Genomic DNA, 22,745 nt, shown 5'->3' with positions numbered 1-22,745 from the left:
TTCTAGGTGTCGAACAGCATTCCAGGGGGAAGGGGAGACTTGGACCCATGCACCCTCGGAGCACTCAGCCTGCCACAGACAATGAGGCCCCGAGGGCCTAGACAGACATGCATAAGCGATTAGAACCCCCGTGGGGATCCCACGAGCCTCTGGCTACGCCCTCCCTGCCCCGCACCCTTGGGCAAGGCCTCCCGAGCCAAGGAGGGACAGGCGGGCGAATTTGGGGGCACAGCCTGAAGTCCTGATGGTGGGTGGCACTCCCTCACTTCTTCTACATTGCCTCTACCTCCCAGCCCAATCTACGGCCTGAGCTGGAATCTTCTCTTCAGGTCGCCTCGAGGGCCGACGGCAACCCGAGAACCAGGCTTTCCTTAAGAAAAAGGGTGCGCGTGGATGCGCATATGTCTACGTGCGTGCTGGGGGACACTGTGTACCCCTGTGCATACGAAACGTGCCCGTCTCCCAAAGCAGAAAACTCGCCAGTTGCTTTCAGGTCCCGGCGAAGTTGGTTTGGGTGTGTGCGAGCGCTCATTTGCAAACAGCTGGTTAGGGCGCAGATGTTTTGGGGAATGCTGATCTGCCGGGGTGGGGGTGGGGTGTCCGTGCATGAATGCGACAAGCTGAGCTCGTGGCTGCGGTCCAGGGACGTCAATGCGGGATTTGAGCCCGGCGGGAAGCGTGAGCGCGCGCACCTGCCCTCTTTCCCGTCTGTAGCTGAGTGAAGTCTGTGTGCAAATCCGAAGGGCTCCTTTTGGGCCTGCAGCACTCACACTCCTTGGTGGGTCGGGGCTACGCAGGCCCGCTTAGCAATCAAGTGCTTCGGGGAAAGTGGGTGTGGGGCGAGACAGGTAGAGACCCGGGCACAGGCTGTCCCACCCAGCAGCTTGGCAAAAAAACCAGAGCTGGCACTGGGCAGCTGTGTGCATCAGCACCGGTGTTGCAGTGGAAGGTCCTGGATGCCAAAGTCCCATTCGGAGCATCAGGTAGCTAGAAAGGGATGCCGAGCCTCTGTGCAATTTAACCCCTTCCCCCGTCCTCTCATTCACTTCTACCCTTCCCCGGAGGAGTGAGGCGAAGGAGGCTTGACTGCCAGACTGGAGATGAAACTTCTTTGCGGGGCGCCTGGGGACCAGGGTGTGAGGAGGTGGGGCAGGGTGCCCTAGGGGGGTGAGGGGAGGGAGGGAAGGAAATGGAGGGTGTCAGAGGAGCACCCCAGGTGGTTCGAAGAGAGCAATCTTTCAAGGCCTTTCTATCCCACCATCCCCCTCCTTCGGCTTGGGATATGTTTAGAGCCCAGGGCTACTGTTCAGTCCCTTGGGGGTTCAGGTGGCAGGGCTGAAGGCTGCACTGGCATGGCAGGAGAGGGGTGTGAGAGTGTGAGGCCGGATTCAGGCGCCAAGAAAAGTGAGAGAAGCTCTGGCTCCTCACTTTTGGTGACTCCAAATTCCCCGATTTGTCCCCACTTTCTGGACGTCGAAGGCTCTCCACCCGCTGCCAGCCCTCAAGCTCTCCAAGCAATGACCTCATTGCAAAAGACAGTCTGAGCGGATGGCTCCCCTCCCTAGTGGACCGGTGCCGGGAGCGGGAGCAATGACGCAATCGGAGCTGGGTCGGTCCTGGCCACTTTGGATTGGCCGCGCGGGCTCGTGGGGACCCCCCTCCCACTATCACTGGAATAAGAGCCAAGAGCTCAGCCGGGAAGACGCCCACAGCAGGCGTAGTGTCCATCCGAGTGGACCGGCCGCTTGCAGTCTCCTGCAGCTCAGGTCTCCAGGTGAGGAATTTCCTACTCCACTTTAATAACCTGCTTCTGGATTAGTTCATCCAACTTGCTCCACCTGCCTGCCTGCTTGCCTTGCCTTTGCCTGTCACAACCATCTCGGCCCAGCTACAGACAGGTGCTCCTAGCTCTCTGTCCCTCTAAGGAGAAGGTGGGTGGCTGGGGCATTTTCTTTTAAGTAGCATCAGTGGAACCTTAAACATCCTAAGGTCTTCGCCTGGGTGCTGGAAGCTCCGTGAGCCCATCGAGGAGGGTCTGTGGCCCCTGCGTTGGTGCCCGTCGGCGAGCAGCATCCTGCCGGAGTTGGGTTGGTCTGGGAGTGCCCTGAGCGGTCTGTGTCCTCAGGGACCCCATTTGGCTCCCGGGACTGTGGAACCCTGAGTCGTCCTCTGAGGAGCCTCCAGCCCGCAAGTGTCCCTGGGGCAGTGGCATAGACCTGAGGCAGTGCAGTCAGCGAACCAGAACAGTGGGCTCAAATCGGGGTGCTGGCGCCTAGGATCTGCAGCTAAATTGCGCCCCAGTGCATTCCTGAGACGCCAGTAACTGGCACGTTAAATTCCTCCCCCACATTCAAACCCACAGCACTCTTCCAATTTACTCTTCCCTCTTCCCTCTCCCACAAGTTACCGGGAAGTTCAGCCTGGGGGAAGGTGCTCCTAGATTTCTCAGTCCCTAGAAGACAGGAGATTAAGTAGATAGCAGGGTGGATCTGCGCCTGGTTTCTGCAGAGGAAGAAAGGTGTGGGTTTGTGAGATTGAGCACGTTTGTGGCTTCTCTCCAACTTCCCACAGAACAGAGCCAGAATTGTCCTATTCTTACCCCAGGATGCTTGTTTCTGCTCTACCAAGCCATTTACTAAAATGTATTTTTGAGATTCACAACAGCCCATCTGACACATGAAAAGAACCAAGGCATGAAGAGGTGGGGTAACCTGCCTGAAGACACCAGGCAGGTGTGGCAGAGGCAGGACTGGAACCTAGGTCTGTGGGCTCCAGGCCATGCTTGCTCTTGGTGCCGCGGTAACGTTATTCTCCTTTTACAGAGAGGCATCATGGGCTTCGGGATGTCCTCTCCCTTCCTGGCTTTCAGCATCTTGGTCCTGTGCCAGGCAGGCGGTCTGCAGGCAGCACCACTCAGGTGAGACAGCCTGAAGCTACTAGCCACTGCCCCTGGCACAAGGCAATTCTGTGTCTCCGAAGTCACAACAGCAAGGCTCCCAGTGAATCAACACCCTCAGGTGGACACTGGCCTGAAGCCCTGTGGGCTAGTAGTGGGGAGAGAAGGGCGTATTTTCAGGGCAAGTGACAGTGATCGGGAAGACTGGCTGCTTATCTTAGGGAGGGACCAGACAAGGACTCAGAGCCCATATTGGGTTTGCCATTCCCAGGTCTGCCTTGGAGAGCCTCCCAGACCTGGACCCGGCAGCACTCAGTGAGAAGGAAGGGCGCCTCCTACTGGCTGCACTGCTGAAGGCCTATGTAGAGAGGAAGACCAATGAGCTGGAGCAGGAGGAGCCAGAGCAGGAGACAGAGGACTCCAGGTGAGACTCCCCACCCATGCTGGCATATCCAGGAGGACATGTCCTAGGCAGGTAGGGAAAACATCAGGAGTCCAGCAGGGTGTCGTTCAACAGGCCTGGGAGCCCAGCCATTCTCATGCTCCGTGAGAGACAGGTCCAGGGGCAGCGGGAGGGACTGCGGTTAGACACATTTAAAAGATCCATTTCTGAAAGGTGTTAGGAAATGAAATGAGGAGTTGTAGTCTGACCCCACTGAGGAGACATCCCAGCACCGGATGAATTAAGACCGGTAAGTTTGAAGCCAGCAGGTGGACCCTGTATATCTCAGGATGTGTTAGAAATTTAACCTGTGTGTGTTGTTCTCACACCTGTAAGGAGCCTTTGTTGCACACATGCAAGGCGATGCCAAAGGCCTTGCAGAGGGTGGGGTCAGGTAGAGCAGTGTCTGAGGTAGGATCTGTGGAGATGTGCATGTTGTCCCAGGGCTGGGGAACACCCTCCACAGCCACACCTCTCTGTGCACCCTGAGCTTGGAGCACACACCAGCCCCTGCTCTGGCCCTGGTACTGCTCAGGCAGAGGCATGGTTGCACCTGCACCTGCCCTGAGAACCTCTCTGCAGAGCATGAAGGCCTGAGCAGCATGAGGAAGGCCAGGAGAGGTCACCCCTTTCCCACCGCAGCCCTTCCCCACACTGCCTGGCTCAGCAACCATCGGACTTCTAATGGAGGATGTGTGAGCTGCCCTCTGCCTGCCCCTCCTGCCCCTGCTCTAAGTGACTCTAAGTGACTCCTCCCTGGCCTAACCTGCATGACAGATCCCAGGGGCCAACCCAGTGCATGGTATTGTCTGGCATATCTTTTCCCAGCAGCCTGGATAGCTCCAGAGCTAAGCAGTGCAGTAATCTGAGTACCTGTGTGCTGGGCACATACTTGAAGTACATGAACAACTTTTATATGTTCTCTGGCATCGGCTTCGGGGCTGAAACACCTCGCAAGAAAAGGGATATAGCTAGTGGCTTGGAGAAGGACCACTACCCCAACTTTGGGGGTGTCCCAGGATTCCAAGTAAAATCCTTTCACTCCATTCCAATTTCCTTTCTTGCTCCCATTGAACTTAATGCATGCAGATTTCAACCTGATTGCTCTTCATGCTGGTAGTGGTAGCTTTGCTTATGAGAGAGAATGTTGGGGACCTCGGGATGGAAGGAAAGAGAGCAGGACTCATAGACCAGGTCAGAGATAGGAGAGAGTGAGGGAGGCCTCATGAGATCCTAGAGGAGATCAGGGCAGAGCCCTCCAATTCCTGTTTTATCCTTCACGCGTCATCCTTGATGGATAAGCCTATTTTCTAAAAGGATTTACAGTGTGGTGCTTATTACCTTGGTCCCTCTTCAAGGCTTGAGAGTGCCCAGGGCCCATGTTTAAGAGTAACTTTAGCCTCAGGGTAGCTGCATACAGGACTTGGTGAGTGGGCCCTGGGAACCAGCTCCAGCATCAAGTACAGGCATGCTGAGGAGCAGGTAAGCACTTCTGGGCAAGGATGCTGCAAAGCCCTGCTCTCAGAGCCTCTTCCAGGGAAGTCTTCTGGGAACTTTTATTTTCCCATGGAAAGTGGTTTTGTTGGTGCCCGTGGCTGGGGTTTGGCTTCTGTAAGCTTCTTGTGTGTCCTGGGGGTTGGGTGGGGCTTCTGTCGAGAACTCCTTCCTATCCCAAGGGGATGGCAACTACAGGATGGTAAGTTCAGGGTTTCAGCCTGTGCTCCATGGTTAGGAACTGGGTCTTTCTTTTTTCTTTCTTTCTTTTTTTTTCTTTTCCATGAAGAGCTGCTAGCAAAGGCTGTCAGGCCATTTCCTCTAACAGCTTTGATAATTGCATTTAGGAGAAACACTTATTCTTAAGTGGTGTGTTGAAGAGCTACGATTCTTTTAGAGAAGGTCCCATGAGATAGAGGCTCCTGACTCCATCCTCTCACTAACAGGTTTTCTCTTCTTTCTCCACCTTGCAAATCAGTGTCACTGCCCAGAAGAGAGCCTGCAACACTGCCACCTGTGTGACCCATCGGCTGGCAGGCTTGCTGAGCAGATCTGGGGGCGTGGTGAAGAGCAACTTCGTGCCCACCGACGTGGGCTCTGAAGCCTTTGGCCGCCGCCGTAGGGACCTTCAGGCCTGAGCTGCTAACCAACTCCAGGAGGAAGGTGATAGCCCTTGCACTGCTGGGTGGGAGGGGAAGGGATTGGGAGGTTACCATCCACATTTTGAAACCCACCGGACCTGGCAGTTCCTTCAGACCCTTCTCTCCAATTGCATTCTTCCTCCTGAGGTAGTGAGTTCCTTCTACAACTCAGCTGGAAGTGAGAACCCTCGGGCAGGCTGCAGAGATGCAATTTCATATATCTGAGAAGAGAAACGCTTACTGAATTCAGAAAAGGAGGGCCCTGCACACCTTAGCGAGGGATACTCCTTGTTAATGAACCCAGGTTCAGAAAGCCCTCAACTCTTGATCCACGTTCATAGGTTCAGTCCAGAGGGCTGTAATCATCATACTACAGCTAATGTTCATAGTGACCATTGACTTATTCTTATTATTGTTTGTTTTACAAGCCTGCTTACCTCTCATACCCATAATTTGTAAATGCTGTTTAGTTAAAGAAGTTCACTTTCTTTTCAGTAATAATGGTGTTTATTCCTTTCTTGTCCTTCTCATTCTCCTAGTTCTCATTCTTCTTCTCCTTTTTCTTCTTCCTCTTCTTTTAATTTTTTCTCCTCTCAGGTTACCATGAAGCTGAACTCACCATTTCTATTAATTTCTGTTGACAACAACTTGGTGAGAAGGCCCCATGGAAGATATACGTGTTTGCATCCTAATAGATACCAAAAAAAGCACCCTTGTCACTCAAAAGGAATGAAATTGAATGCAAAACAAGCTAATTCCATATTTGTTGTGCACCCTTTTAATATTTGATTCTATGTGCAGTAAATGTGAGGGCATCTCTCATTAGCTTATCTGGTAGCAAACAGGTTCTTTGAGAGAGCTATCATGTTGATCATGGCAGCTTTGCCTCTTGTGGCCTCTGGGGTGATGCTATGCTCTGTTGTAATGGGGATGCTATGTCTTGTTGTCTAAGAATCCAACCATATAATTTGTCTAAAAAAATGTCAATATTGTGCCATTTGTGAACTTCATCAGGATTAAAAACATATTTTGGATACATGTGTTTCAAGACCCTGGTGATTTATTTCAACTTGTTTTCCTATGTAATAATAATAATAATTGACATTTAAAAAAAGATATTTCTCTATTTATTTTTAGAGAGAGGGGAAGGGAGGGAGAAAGAGGGGGATAGAAACATTAATGGGTTGCCTCTTGCTCACCCTCAACTAGGGACCTGGCCTGTAACCCAGGCATGTGCCCCAACTGGAAATCAAACCTTTGACCCTTTGGTTCCCAGGTCAGTGCTCAATCCACTGAGCCACACCAGCCTGGGCCAGTTGACATTTTTTGAGTGCTTATTATAGACAAGACAATGTTCTAAGAAAGTAGATTGTACCTATGAATAAATTTAATCTTCACGACAACTTTATGGAGTAGATACCATTGTTATTTCCACTTCACATCTGAGGAAACAGAGGCACTGAAACGTTAAGTTCAAGATCACACAGACTCAGGTGTTGGTTTCCAGAGTTTATCATTGAAACCACTACACTGTATGCTTCTCAACGATGGCTCCTGGTATTTTCTAGAAAACTGTGAGCCATTCTTTGACCCAGCCTCCTCACATGGTAGATCATCAGATTTTGAAGACAAATAGAAACATTTACACTTATAAACAACCTAATCATTATCTAACAAAATGGATCCCTTCTACCCATTACTTTACGCTTCAGGGTGAATGTTTATGTGCCCCCACCCCTCACCAAAATTTATATGTTGAAACCTAACACCGAAGTGATGGTAGTAGGAGGTGGGGCCTTTGGGAGGTCAAAGGGCACTCCCTTCACCAATGGAATTAGTGCCATTAAAATGAGGCCAGAGAGAATTCCATTGCTCCTCTGATTGCTGTGTGAAGTTACAGGGAGAGGGTTGCAATGAACGAGGAAATGGGCCCCCCACAAGACACTGAATGTACTGGTGCCTTGATCTTGGACTTTCCAGCCTCCAGAATGGTGACAAATAAATATTTGTTGTTTATAAGCTATCCAGCTTGTGTTATTTTTTTATAGAAGCTCAAATGGACTAAGACTCTTACTTGGCTTCAGTGATCAATCTATGGTCAATGATAGTACATCTATGCATCATCTATTTTCCCTGACCATGTATTATTACATCAATATATCCATACCTATCTCCCCATGTATCTCTAAATGGAAAGTACTCTTTAAATATAACCACAATCCCATTTAACAACTAAAATAAATTAACAGTAATTTCTTAGTTTAGTATTTCACATGTAGTTATGGTTCAAATTTCTCAATTATATATGTGTATATATTATACATATATATTATACAAAATATATTTATATATACATATGTGTATAAAGTCAGAGCTCAAATTAGATCTTCATATTGCTGCTGGTTGATATGTTTTAAGTCTCCTCTAATCTAGAGGTTCCCCCTCCATCTTTTCCCCCCTTCTTGCAATTTATTTGTTGGAGAAACGAGGTTATTTGTCCAATAGAGTTTCTCACATTCTGAATTTTGATGACTACATCCCTGTGGTGAAGTTTATAACATGTTCTTTTATTTTCTGTTTTTCTTGTGAGTCAGATCTCTAGTAAGGAAGGGGAAAGAGAAGTGGGAGATGAGCTCAGAGGAGTAATGGAAGACTGTACACAGAGGACTTCGTAGGCTTTCTCTCTTATTGATAGTCTATATTTGGTGGGACAGCATCCTCACACTTTCCTTTAGTTCTTTTTTTTTCTTTTTTTAAAGTATATTTTATTGACTATGTTATTATAGTAGTTACAATTTTTTCCCCCTTTGCTCCCCTCTGCCCAGTACCCACCTTCCCTCCAGCAATTCCACCCCCCTTAGTTCATGTCCATGGGCTGTGCATGTAATTTCTCTGGCTTCACCCTTTCCTATATTATTCTTCACTTCCCCTGTCTATTTTGTACCAACCGATTATGCTTCTTAATTCCTGCACCATATCCCCATTTCTCCCCCTCCCCATTCCCAGATGATAACCCTTCAAATGATCCCCATACCTATGATTCTGTTCCTATTTTGGATTGCTTAGTTGGATTTTTTTTTTTTTTTTTTTTTTTTAGATTCAGTTGTGGATACTTGTGAGTTTGTTGTCATTTTAGTGTTCTTAGTTTTGATCTTCTTTTTCTTAGGTAAGTCCCTTTGACAGTTCATATAATAATGAACTTGGTGATGATGAACTCCTTTAGCTTTACCTTGTCTGGGAAGCACTTTATCTGCCCTTCCATTCCAAATGACAGCCTTGCTGGATAGAGTAGTCCTGGCTGCAGGTTGCCTTTCAACACATGAAATACTTCTTGCCAGTCCCTTCCTGCCTGCAAAGTGTCCTCTGAGAAATCAGCTGATAGTGCTATAGGCACCCCCCTGTAGGCAACTCTCTGCCTCTCTCTTACTCTACCCATGACTCTCTCTTTATCTTTCACCTTTGGCATCTCAGTCATGATGTGTTGTGGTGTGGTCCCCTCTGGGTCCAGCTCGCCTGAAACCCTCTGTGCTTCCCAGACCTGTATGTCCATCTCTTTCACAAAATTTTGGAAGTTTTCTTCATTTTTATCAATTCTTGCTTCCTCATTCTGCTCTGGTTGACTGTTTTTTTCTTCCTTATGTTCCAAATCATTTATTTGAACCCTGGTTTCCTTCCCTTCACCATTGGTTTTGTGTGGATTTTCCTTTGTTTCACTTAGCATAGCCTTCATTTCTTCCCTTATGTGTTTGCTGTACTCAAGTATATCTGTCAAGCCTGTGAGCATCTCTATTACTAGTGTTTTGAATTCTGCATCTGCTAAGTTGGCTATCTCCTCCTTGCTTAGTTCTCCCACTGGAACCTTGACCCGTTCCCCTTTTTGGGCCATACTTCTCTGTCTCCTCATCTTGACAGGCTCCTGTGTTTGTTTGCCTCCACATTCCTGGTAGAGCTCTCACTCCTGTTATGTTGTAAGGGGCAGAGCCTTAGGGATTCATTAGTACAGGGTGACCTGTTTCACCACGTTGTGGCGCTGTATGTGGGGGAGGCGTCCGAGAGGGAACAATACTGCCTGCCCGGCACTTGCCCCTTTTCCAGGCACCTCTCCCACTTCTGCACTGGACTGGTGCCCCTCTAGCTGCTGCCGTGGCAGCAGAGTGTGTGGGTCTGCAGATGTTCTAGGACTGTGGGGGCCCTTTAAACAAGTGGACTCTGCTGAGACCAGCTGTTTCTGCCTCCACCCCAACCCCTACTGGTCTGCACAGTCAGAAGCAATGAGGCTTGATTTTCCCTCGTGCTGGGACCGTGAGCTGCTAAGTCCGGTGAGGAGCTGGGAATGCTCCCCAGGTGTTCCTCCTGAATTTAAAACATGTAACTGTGCTTTCTGCCAGCCTGCCACTGTGGCAGCTGCTGCTGCCGCCACCACACCGTGTCTTCTCCACCCCAGCTCTGCCCATCCTACCTGTCTGGATGAGTATTTCTTTTTTATATCTTTGTTTGCTGGACTTCCATGCAGCTTGACTTTCTGAAACTTCTGGTTGTTCTAGTTTTGAGGTAGTTGTAGTCCTTCTTAGTTGTGGAGGGAGACACAGAGTGTCTGGTTATGCCTCCATCTTGGCCGGAAGTCTCCTTTAGTTCTTTAGATATTATTTCCTTGAGTTATTTATATATAAAATAACCGATTTAGAATTTTTTGTCTAATAAGTTCAATGTCTGTGCTTCCTGAAAAACAATTTCTATTAACTTCCTTTCTTATGCATATAGGCTATTCTTTCTTGTTTCTTTGCATGTCTCATATATTTTTTTGAAAACTGGACATTTTAAAATAATATAATGTGGAAACTTTGGAAATCATATTTGCTTCCTGACACTAATGCTAGGATATAATTATTGTTTTTCACTGCAGCTGTTGTTGCTTGGTTGCTTAGTGACTTCTCTGAACTGAAATTTAAAAGTCTTTATTCTTTGTCATGTAGCCACTGAAGTCTCTGCTTGGGTAACTTAGTGCTCAGTTAATGATTGAACAAATATTTCTTTACTATCTGGAATCAAAAAGTCTCTCAGTCTTTACCAAGGTGCTCTGCCTGCATGTTGTGACATACCTTCAACAGCCAACCAATTATTTGATAACTCTGTCATAGTTTTGGCTTCCTGCTTGCAGACAGCCTCAAGGTCAGGTATTTTCCTGAGCATGCACGCAGCTTCATGCACATGTACTTGGCTTTCTATATTCCCAGTAATATGTTAGAGATTTTCAAAGTTCTTATAGACATCATATTCTCCAGATTTTCCTGTAAATGTTTTTGGTTAGTTTATTATTTACTCCAAATATTACCCACAAGTTCAGGCATTTGTGAATTTATGTAAGTGCCTGTGGCTGTTTTCAACAAATGCTCCTAAAGAAAGGCTTTTTGCACTGGTCAAGCTCCGTGTCAGATCAAAGAGACAGCATTGCAAATGGGGTTTTCCAAAAAAGGAAGCTTTGAAGGCTGGCAGCCCTCATTTTCTTTTTCTTTTTTTTAATTTTATTTTTTGGTTATTCAATTACAGTTGTCCCATTTTTCCCCCATTCTCATTTTCTATTCAACTGTTTCTGCTGAATAATTGCTTCTTGAATTGCTAAAAGCCTTTGATTAGTTGCTAAAATTTTGAAAGAGTAAATTTTGACAATTTTTGTTACTCTTTCCATTGTTTTTATGGGAGAGAAAATTTTTGGAGACCCTGACTCCAGTATTTTCACTGACAAAACTCCTTATGCTTTCATTAATGAAGGATATTTTTAAAGTATATTTTATTGATTATGCTGTGACAGTTGTCCCAATTTCTTTTCCCTTTGCTCCCCTCCGCCTAGTACCCCTCTTTCTCCAGCAATCCCACCCCGCTTAGTTCATGTCCATGGATCGTGCATATAAGTTCTCTGGTTCAATCTTTCCTATAGTAGTCTTAACTCCCCCCCCCCCCCCACCTATTTCGTACCTACCAATTATGCTTCTTAATCCCTGCATCATTTCTCTCCTTCCCTCCTCCCAGCTCATAACCCTCCAAATGGTCCCCATACATATGATTCTGTTCCTATTCTGATTGTTTGCTTAGTTTGTTTTTATTTTTTATATTCAGTTGTTGATAGTTGTGAGTTTGTTGTCATTTTAATGTTCATAGTTTTGATCTTCTTTTTCTTAAATAGTTCCCTTTAACATTTCATATAATAAGGGCTTGGTGATGATGAACTCCTTTAGCTTTACCTTGTCTGGGAAGCACTTTATCTGCCCTTCCATTCTAAATGATAGCTTTGCTAGATAGAGTAATCTTGATTTTAGGTCCTTGCTTTTCATCACTTTGAATACTTCTTGCCAGTCCCTTCTTGCCTTCAAAGTTTCTTTTGAGAAATCAGCTGAAGTCTAATAGGCACCTCTTTGTAGGTGATTCTCTTCTCTTGCTGTTTTTTTTTTTAAAGTATATTTTATTGACTATGTTGTTACAGTATTTCCATTTTTTTCCTTTGCTCCCTCTGCCCAGTACCTCCCTTCCCCCAGCAATCCCACCCCCCTTAGTTCATGTCCATGGGCTGTACATGTAAGTTCTCTGGCTTCACCCTTTCCTATATTATTCTTAACTTCCATGTGTCTGTTTTGTACCAATCAATTATGCTTCTTTTTTTTTTTTCAGATTTAATGTGTTTTATTGATTAAAATATTACATTTGTGCCAATTTCCCTTCCCTCTGCTCCCCTCCACCCGGTGGCCCCCCTCCCTCCAGTTGTCCCCCCCTTTTAGATTATGTCCATTAGTTGTGCATACAGTTCCTCCCAACCTCTCTCCGTCTATTCCATTCCCTCCTACCATGATCCCCAATTCCTATATCATCTCCCTCCCTCTCCCCACTCCCCCTCCCTGTTGACCTCCCCCCAATATGCTTCCCGTACCCACAGTTCCTTTTCCACTCTCGTTGCCTGTTTAGTTTGCCTTTGTTTCATCTCCCTAGCTTCTGTTTTTTAAACCAGTCCCTTTAACATCTCATATAACAGTGGTTTGGATCTAATGAACTCTTTCAGTTTTATTTTGTCCTGGAAACACTTTCTCTGTCCTTCTATTCTGAATGACAATTTCACTGGATAGAGTATTCGTGGTTGTAGGTTTTGGATTTTCATTACTTTGAATATTTCTTGCCAGTCCCTTCTTGCCTGTAGGGTCTCCCTTGAGAAGTCAGCTGATAGTCTAATTGGGACCCCTTTGTACATAATTCTTTTCTTCTCTCTTGCTGCTTTTAAGATTCTCTCTTTATCTTTAATTTTTGACATTTTGATTATAATGTGTCTTGGAGTGGTTCTCCCTGGGTCCAGTCTCTTGGGAACTCTCTGTGCTTCCTGGACCTGCAAGTCTATTCCCTTCCCCAAGTCTGGGAAGTTCTCCTTTATTATATTTTCACTCAATTTTTCAAGTTCTAGTTCATCTTCCTCACTCTCTGGCAAACCAATGATTCTTATGTTGGGCCTTTTATAGCTGTCCCAGAGGTTTCTGATCCTCTGATTGTTGCTTCCCATTTCCTCTCTCTGCATTGGTTGACTGCTTGTTCCTTCTCCATATTCCAGTTTGTTGAAATGAACTCTGGATTTTTTTTCCTCACCATCTGTCTCGTATGTGGTTTTGTTCCTTTTGTTATGAATGTTTTTCGCTTCTTTCTTATCTTTTTCCTGCTCTTTTGTGAATTCTGTAAGCCACCTGATAACAATGGCCCAGAACTGAGCCTCTGACAGGTTTCTTATCTGTTCATCTGTCAGGTTCTCTATCTGTTGCCTGGTGAGCTGTGCCACCGGGATTTCTATTGTTGTCTGCCTCATTTTGACAGATGCGTTTTGTTTTCTTGGGCCGGCTGTAGGGGGCAGTGCCTGTGTACGCGTCACAAGTCAGCGACCGGCGCCTGTCCGCGACCTATTTCGCAGCCCTGTGGTGCTTTCTTTGGGGGCGGGGGTCCAAGATGGATTCACACAGTTATTCAGCTAGGAGACCGGGATCCATCCTCCCGCCCCCCTGGGCCTCACTGTTCAAGGCGATGCTGCGGCCGCTCTCCCCAGCGCCGGGGTCGCGCACTGCCAGGGGCTTGACTGCAGCCGGGATTTTTCGCCGCCCCGCCGCTGTCCCAGGTGCGACCGCAAACAGCGCTGCCCTCTTTAACTCTTACCTGCCCAAATGGCACCGCTGGTTTATAACTTCATATGTTGGGCTTCCGTGTAGTTTTATTTTCTGGAATTTCTAGTTATCCTTTGTTTTGAAGTAGTTGTATTCCTCTCTAGTTGTAGAGGGAGACCTAGCGTGTCCGTCTAAGCCTCCATCTTGGCCGGAAGTCCTCAATTATGCTTCTTAATCCCTGCACCATTTCCCCATTTCTCTCCCTTCTTCCTCCCAGCTGATAACCCTCCAAATGATCCCCATACCTATGATTTTGTTCCTATTTTGGTTTGCTTAGTTGGATTTTGTTTTTATTTTTTAGATTCAGTTGGTGATAGTTGTGAGTTTGTTTTCATTTTAGTGTTCATAGTTTTGATCTTCTTTTTCTTAAGTAAGTCCCTTTAACATTTCATATAATAATGACTTGGTGATAATTAACTCCTTTAGCTTTACCTTGTCTGGGAAGCACTTTATCTGCCCTTTTATTCCAAATGATAGCTTTGCTGGACAGAGTAATCTTGATTGTAGGTCCTTGCTTTTCATCATATTGAATACTTCTTGCCAGTCTCTTCTTGACTGCAAAATTTCTTCTGAAAAATCAGCTAATAGTCTGATAGATGCCCCTTTGTAGTAACTCTCTGCTTTTCTCTTGCTGCTTTTTAGATTCTCTCTTTATCTTTCACCTTTGGCATTTTAATTATGATGTGTCTTGGTGTGGTCCTCTTTGGGTCTAGCTTGTTTGGTACTCTCTGTGCTTCCTGGACTTGTATGTCTATTTCCTTCATCAAATTTGGAAAGTTTTCCTTTATTATTTTTTTCACCTAAGCTTTCAATTTCTTGCTCGTCTTCTTCTCCTTCTGGCATCCCTTTGATTCAGATGTTGGCATGTTTAAAGTTGTCCCAGAAGTTCCTAAGCCTCTCGTTATTTTTTTCAATTCTTGTTCCTCATTTTGTACTGGTTGACTATAATTTTTTCTTTCAAATCATTGATTTGAAACCCTGGTTTTCTTCCCTTCATCATTAATTTTGTGTGGATTTTTCTTTGTTTCACTTAGCATAGCCTTCACTTCTTCCCTTATGTGTTTGCCATACTCAAGCATATCTGTCAAGCCTATGAGCATCTTTATCACCAGTGTTTTGAATTCTGCATCTGTTAGGTTGGCTATCTCCTCCTTGCTTAGTTCTCCCATTGGAACCTTGATCTGTTCCCCCTTTTGAGCCATACTTCTCTGTCTCCTCATCTTGACAGGCTCCTGTGTTTGTTTGCCTCTGTGTCTTAGGTAGAGCTATTGTTCTGTTACATTTTAAGGGTGGAGCCTTAGGTATTCATCAGTACAGGGTGACCTATTTACCACATTGTGGTGCTGTCTGTATTTCTTCTTTATATCTTTGTTTGTTGGACTTTCATGCAGCTTGATTTTTTGGAACTTCTGGTTGTCTCTAGTTTTGAGGTAGTTGTATTCCTTCTTAGTTGTGGAGGGAGACCCAGCATGTCTGTCTACGCCTCCATCTTGGCCAGAAGTCTCAAATTTTCTTTTGCTGTATTTAAGATTCTCTCTTTATCTTTCACCTTTGGCACTTTAATTATGATGTGTCATGGTGTGGTCCTCTTTGGGTCTAGCTTATTTGGGACTTTTTTTGCTTCCTGGACTTGTATGTCTATTTCCTTCACCAAATTAGAGAAGTTTTCCTTACTTATTTTTTCATCTACATTTTCAACTTCTTGCTCTTCTTCTTCTCCTTCTGGCACCCCTATGATTCAGATGTTGGCACGTTTAAAGTTGTCCCAGAAGTTCCTAAGCCTCTTCTTGTTTTTTTCAATTCTTGTTTCTTCATTCTGTACTGGTTGACTGTTTATTTCTTCCTTATGTTCCAAATCATTGATTTGACCCCTGGTTTCCTTCCCTTCACTATTGGTTTCATGTGAATTTTCCTTCGTTTCACTTAACCTAGGTGTCACATCCTCCCTTGTGCATTTGCTGTACTCAAGCATATCTGTCAAGTCTGTGAGTATCTTTATCACCAGTGTTTTGAATTCTACATCTGTTAGGTGGTTATCTCCTCATCACTTATTTCTCTTATTGGAACCTTAATCTGTTCCCTTTTTTGGGCCATGCTTATCTTTCTCCTCAACTTGACAGGCTCCTGTGTTTGCCTCTGTGTCTTAGTAGAGCTCTTGCACCTATTACGTTGTAAGGGGTGGAGCCTCAGGTATTCATCAGTATGGGTTGGCCCATTTTACCACATACTGGCACTGTATGTGGGGGAGGGGTCTGAGAGGGAACAATGCTGCTTGCTCAGTACTTGCTCCCTTTCCAGGCATTTCTCGCACTTCCCACATGGGATGGGCGCCTCTCTAGCTGTTGCCCTGGCCATGGTTTCATAGTAGGGGTGTCTGCAGACATTCTAGGACCATGTGGGTCCTCTAAACAAGGAGTCTCTACTGAGAGACCAGCAGCTTCTTACTCTGCCTCAATCCCCACAGGTTTTCACAGTCAGAAGCAATGAGGCTTCATTTTCCCCTGGCAGTGGTGCTAAAACTGTGAGTTGTATGGTCTGGTCTGGTGCTGGGGGCACTCCCCAGGTGTCCCTCCTTACTCTTTTAAATGTGTGACTGCACTTTCCACTGGCCTGCTTCTGCCACTGCTGCTACCACCACCACACCGTGTTCTCTCCACCCCAGCTCCGCACCTCCTACCTGTCTGGATGAGTATTTCTTCTTTATATCTTTCTTTGTTGGAGTCCATGCAGCTTGGTTTTCTGGAATTCTGGTTGTCTCTAGTTGTGAGGTAGATGTATTCCTTCTTAGTTGTGGAGGGAGATGCAGCATGTCTGCCTATGCCTTTATCTTGGCTGGAACTCCCATGAAGGATATTTTCACTGGATATAAGATTATGGATTGACAATTTTTTTTTTTTTTTTTTTTTTTAGCATTTTAAAGTTGCTGTTTTATTCTCTTCTGGTCTCCATGATTTCTTAGTAGAAATCTGCATGCATGTGAAGCTTTGTTCCTCTATATGTAATGCATTGTTTTTCTCGGTATAATTTTCTTGGATTTTTTTTTTTTTTTCTTGTTTAGATTCTCTGAAATTGAATCTGTAAATCTATGTTTTCTGTTAACTTTGAGGGATTTGTGCCAATATTTTTCTTTCTTTTTGGTCTCCAGTGACAAAATATTAGGCCTTTTAGTATTGTCCCACAATTTTATTCTGTTCAGTTTTAAAGTTTTGTTTCTCTGTGTTCTTCAGATTATATAACTTTTATCGATTTATCTTTAAGCTTAACAATTCTTTTCTATCATCTATATTATTTTATTGATCCCCCTCAGTGACATTTTTTGTTTTGAATATTATAATTTTTAATCTAAAATTTTCTGTTTTGTTCTTTTTTATAGTTTTTATTCCTGTTAACAAATGCTATCTCTCTATTGATTTAAAAAGTGTTCATAGGATACGCTGTTCATGGGTTTGGGTTTGAGAAATTTAAGTTACCCTTGTACAAAGCATAAAAAGACAAGAGTGAGAAAAGGAATTTCTCACACTCTTTGGCACCCAAAGAGCCCACTCGTACAGTACCTTTTGTCAGAGACACAGGGTTTAGCTGCCCGCACTGGTGCCATCACTGTGACTGCAGCACTGACCCTTCGCGGCCCTGGAAAAGAGCCAGAAGAAAAAGAAAAATAAATAATGGTGATTTTGGCTTGAAGAGGCTCCTCTGGCCAGAGAGAAGATGATTCTCTCAGGGTTTTTGTTGTCTGTGCCCACTGCACAGTTCCATGACTGAGACCATCCTTGGGTTAAATTGAGAATATAAAAGGGAAAAAAAAACCTCCCGAAACTTACTGGCATTTTTATTATTTTCCCCCATCCTGGTGCACTTGCTATTTTTTACTTTTCAGAGTCCTCAAGCAGATCCTTTTCGTATTTTGTCTGGAGATTTTAGCTGAAATCAGTGTGAGAGACATGTTGTCGTGGGCTTTCTTCATCTTGGTTGGCATATTTATTGAGCATAATACAATTAAGATAGGAGATAATCATAATTATGTTAATTTTAATACTTGAAATTATACAAGATTTTAAATAAGTCCAGATTTAAAAAGAAATCATACTAGAGCATTTAAAATATTTACAATTATATGACAATGAAAACATCTCACATCAGAATTTGGAGGTGTGGTGAAAGTGGTAACTTTAGAAAATTATCTAGCCCTATATAATGTTAAAAAAGAAAAATGAGTAAAATTTAATGAGCTAAATTTTAAACTGAACATGTAAATTGAGGTGTTTAATATGAGAAATTAGAAAAGAAAAATGCAGAAAACCCAAACTATCTGAAAATGAGAAAATAAAGATTAAAAATAGAAGTTAACTCTAAGATGCAGCTATTGAGTTAGTCAAAATGTCCATATGGTTGTTTTTTTCAATAAACTAAAAGACACATTTTTCATTTTCACCAGTAACATTATTGATGTGGATATTTTGAGTATGTTGTCTATCTCCCACATGGTAGAACGTTGATTGTTCTCAATTAATGTCTTGATTTAATCACTATGAACTTCAACTGGTCTACCCAACCATGGGGCATCATGCAGAGAGAAATCTCGAGTATGAAACTTCGCAAACCACTTTTGACACATTCAATCAGTCACAGAACCTTTTTCATACACTGCACAAATCTGTTTTTGCATTTAAGTTGCATTTTTACCTTTCTTCAAATAATAAAGGATAATGCGCCGAAAATGTTGTGTATTTTCTTCTATCCTCAATATTAAAATGGCTGCACAAAATTTCACCAATACTGATACCTTTTAAATAATGTGCATTAGTATGAACAGCTGTCACAATACAGTCTAATACAATTGTTTTGAATTACGTTAAAGACAACTAAGTGGTACTAGAGCCATCTTATGGAAAAAACCAAACAAAATTTTTGTTCAACCCAATATAACAAAGACGGTCAACAAAACCAAAATGTTATCCTTTGAAAAGACTAATAAAATTTCAAACCTCTAGTGAGGTTGAGCACGGGAAGAAAAAATAAGCAGATGCAAATAATATCAAGAAAAAAAAAAAGAGAACATACCTATATATACAGCAGAGAAGAAATAATAGTGAAGTACATTAAAGGTATCTTTATGTGAATAATTTTTATAATTTAGATAAAACAGAAAAATTCCTAGTAAATATAAGACCTATTAAAACTCATTTGAATGGAAATGAGAATCTTGAATAATTATATAACTATAATATATTGAATCAGTTTTGTAAAATCTTATCACAGTGACAACATAGACCTGTTGGATTTACAGATGAATCTTCATTCTCATTTATTAGCTCCAAGAACGATGTGCTAAGGAACTAAAAACTTTTCAAAGGCCCATGAAAATATTTAAGTTTCCAAAGTACGTTATTGACTTCCAAATACGAAAGTGATTAAGAAAGATTTAAAAATGTTTACTTAAATATTTATATGTCCATTGGTCTACTCCAACTCAACTCTTACGTAGTTGCATACAAATTATATTTAATGTGAAATACGGGTGCATTTTACTATGATTTGGGGTGAAGATGTCAAAAATAAAAGTAGGGGCCCTGAAGCATTTTAAAATACCCTCTCCCCCGTCCCTCCCGCTGGGTGCAAAATAGCCCCTTTTCCACCAGAGGGCGCACTAAGCAGGCTCTTAAACTTGCTTTGCCAGGATTCTCTCCTCCGGGTTGGTCCCAGATTCTCCTCTCACTCTTCCCTCTCTCTGAGCCTTGCTTTCTCCGCGTGTAAATTTGGGATAATGACTCCTCCTTCACAGAGGTAAACCAATGTCCCACCAAAGGCAGATGGTAGCCCTTAGGGAGGGGGGAGGCTGGGAACTTCCTCTTATCTAAGGGGCCTTGACTGAGAAAACCCAGGGACTGAGAAGAGGGCAGCCACAGGAAGGTTTAACTGCGTGCCTTCTTGATTTCCCTCAAAAGACAAAGGCTGGGCAGAGATGGAGGAATGGTGGGAGTGGGAGGCACTAAGGGCGTGAACCGGGATCTCACATTTTCACCCTAAGCCTGTCTTTCTTCACTAAGATTTACCATTTCCAAATGCTGTCCGAGCTCAGAGAAGGCTTCAGGATCTCTCGGTTGGAGTTGGGGGTGGGTGAAGAAGACAAAATTGGGAAGTGTTACAGAGGAATTAGTCTTGAATTTGGTGTCAAAGGGCTGGTAGGTTTTCTTAAATTAAAAATTTAAGTAACTTCTTTTTCTAGTTAGAAAATAAAAATACTCAATATAGAAAATACGGGACCCCCCCCCTCCAAGGGGAGAAGTGTGTTTTTTAGTTATTTCAACATGCAGAGAAATCTACCAGTAGTATTTTGGTGTATGATCTTTCCTTTATATCTTATGCACATATTTGTAAAAATATAAAACTACTTTGAAACTGCCTTTTTTTCAGTGTACATTTTCTATGTCATCATGTTCTTCTATTGCATAATTTATGTCCATTTCACATCCTATTTAATAAATGTGTCAGTTTGTTTAATCAATCTTTTGTATATATGTAAGTGGTATCCAGATTTTTATTGTTGTAAAAATGTTATAGTAATCATCATTGGAGCTAAATTTTGCAAAACATTTATATTTCTTTATGCATGGATACAATCTGGGATCACCTTAACCTAATTTTAGTCTACTATGATATCATTTTTTATTCTTTCTAAAAGTGGAATTGTAAGAGTCAGAGTAAATGCATATATAATTTTACTAGATAGAGGCAACATAGTGTTTTCCATTCTCACCAACCATGTGTAAGAGTTCTTATTACTATCAGCCTCACCAACTGGATATGCCATCAAATTTCTGGATGACCAGACATGGGGGAGATAAATCAACATAAACAACAGAGGACAGCCCAGGGGTTCCAACATAGGGGCAACAAATAGGAAGAGAAATCCCAGCTCAATGTGGGGGAACACATTATGACAGTCAGAGTTGTCTAACGATAACATAGGCTTCTCAGCAAGTGGTAGGCTTCCTGTCACTGGAGTCGTTCAGGGACAGACCAGATAACCATTCAACAGAGTGTGGTACAGATGGTTTCAGCAATTTTACATCTGGACCAAGTACCTTTAAGGCCTGGAGAGAAACACACAACCATATTGATTGATGGCCGTATTTCAAATTTATGAATTAAGACCATGAACCTTAATTAGGTCTTTATTGCTGCCAGGATATCATATGTCTTTAGCCCATTCACCCTCTCATTTACTTCTAGATCATTATTCACACCTTCTCCTTAAAACCCCCTCACTCCTCCACCTTCCTTATCCTTAGCTCTAGACCTTGCTTCCTACTTTGCTGATACAATCATGTCAATCAGAAGAGAGTCTCCACAGCCTCCACCCAAACCCCTCTATGCTACTGGCATCTGCTCCCAGGTACGCTTCTCCCACTAGGAGCCATAGAGAGACCTTCCATGCTCTTCTTAAAACCATTTCTTTCATTTGTGCACAGGATCCCACCTGCCTTTCCAGTATTCACAGGCATTGCTCCAGCTATTGTCTCTCTGTGTCTGCCCTCACCTCCTCCTCCACCTCTTACTGGTCTCCTTGCTCTTGCTCAGAGACACCAGGCACACTCCTGCCTTGGAGCCTTAACTTTGTTTTCTTTTCTTGGAACGCTCTTCTCACAGATAACCATTCACATAACACACAACTCCTTTACCTCCATTTACAGTGACTGGATTAAAAAATAAACTATAGGATCTTTACAAGAGGCATCTAAAACATAAGAATACAGCTGAACTAAATGGCTGGGTTGGTGAAGAATGGGGTGGTCTGTGGGCTTCACTTTAAAACTGAATTCTCTTTTCTATCCTAATGGCTTGGACAGAAAGGGCCCAGAGGTCTGAGAGGGGGGAAACATAAACTATTTCCCTCAGCCCAAACTAAATATAATGGGCATAAGGGTTTTGGACAGGCGAGATGTGCCTAGCACACCTTCCTCCAAAGAAGCCCCCCCCCCCTTTTTTTTTTCTCCTAATGTGGAACATTGAAAAATTAATCCCTGCCTTTTGTCACCTAGTAGTTATGGATTGAATGATGCTTTTTAACCCTTTTTGCCAAATCTGTTGCCCCCAGAACACAACAAGGATGCCAGCCTGCTAAACCAAGCACGCTGTTGTCCGGAGAGAGCCAACTGACCTGGAGTCTGCATAATCCTTCCCCATGTGGGAAGGCCACCCTCCCCTCCACACCCCCACTATTATTAGGGATTTCTGGACCCAAGGGTAGGTAGGACGACGACCATGTCCAGCTTGAAGCAGCTAGAGGAGCTTGAGACCTTCGTCCATTGTCCTTTACAAGATTACAAAGGGTCTTAATATCTGAGAGGGAGGGATAGTTATTTTTTATGAACCATGGGTATGGACTTGGGGGGGGATGCTGGGGGAGGGAGATACTGGGTGGAGGGGAGTAAAGGGGAAAAAATTGGAACTACTGTAACAACATAATCAATAAAATATACTTAAAAAAAATAAAACATAAGAATACACAAAGGGAAATAGTAAAAGAATGAACAATTTACCATGCAAACAGTAACCAAAATGATGATAGTCCTATATAAGTTTTGAATAAAAATGACTTTAAGGCAAAAAGGATCAGAGAGATATTAATGGCCATTTTATAATAAAATATAAAATTTGCTGACAGGATGTAAAATTTCTGAACATATATGCACCTGATAATACAGCCTCAAAATACATAAAGTATAAACACACCATTATAGTGAGACATTTCAACACACTTCTCTTATTTCTCCTAGTGTGGGAATGGTCTATTTATATCTCTCTCTACTATGAGACTGTGAGTATCCCAGAGTCAGAGACTACCTGGATCATGGCTGTATCCCAAGTGTTGTGCACAGTGCCAGGCCTGGGCTGGCCTTCATTCATTGGTTTCTGGACTAAACTTCCTCCAGCAATAGAGAGGTCACTATGTTCTAAAGGAGCACATTCTTCGTTTGGGAATGCTCTTACTTTTAGAAGGGTCTTACTTTCCTAGATTAAAACTCATCCTACTACCAGCTTTCTTAATGTGGCACGGGCATCAATGGGCACTGGAGAACCTCCCT

General features: G+C 43.7%; 1 protein-coding gene across 1 annotated transcript; it reads left to right on the top strand.

Moving 5' to 3' along the window:
- Positions 1–1,676: 1,676 nt before the first annotated feature.
- Positions 1,677–6,489, top strand: LOC150018137 (calcitonin gene-related peptide 2-like). The gene is made up of 5 exons (XM_090267642.1): positions 1,677–1,774; positions 2,823–2,917; positions 3,168–3,320; positions 5,311–5,495; positions 6,071–6,489. Exons 2-4 carry the CDS (start codon positions 2,832–2,834, stop codon positions 5,468–5,470), a joined length of 399 nt encoding a protein of 132 aa, XP_090123768.1. The 5' UTR covers positions 1,677–1,774; positions 2,823–2,831; the 3' UTR covers positions 5,471–5,495; positions 6,071–6,489.
- Positions 6,490–22,745: the final 16,256 nt, after the last annotated feature.

This window comes from Furipterus horrens, unplaced genomic scaffold (genome assembly GCF_987537825.1).
Source record: "Furipterus horrens unplaced genomic scaffold, mFurHor1.1.pri manual_scaffold_2, whole genome shotgun sequence".
NCBI classification, from domain to species: domain Eukaryota; kingdom Metazoa; phylum Chordata; class Mammalia; order Chiroptera; family Furipteridae; genus Furipterus; species Furipterus horrens.
The sequence above is the reverse complement of the archived record's forward strand: the minus strand, read 5'-3'. Positions and strand labels throughout refer to the sequence as shown.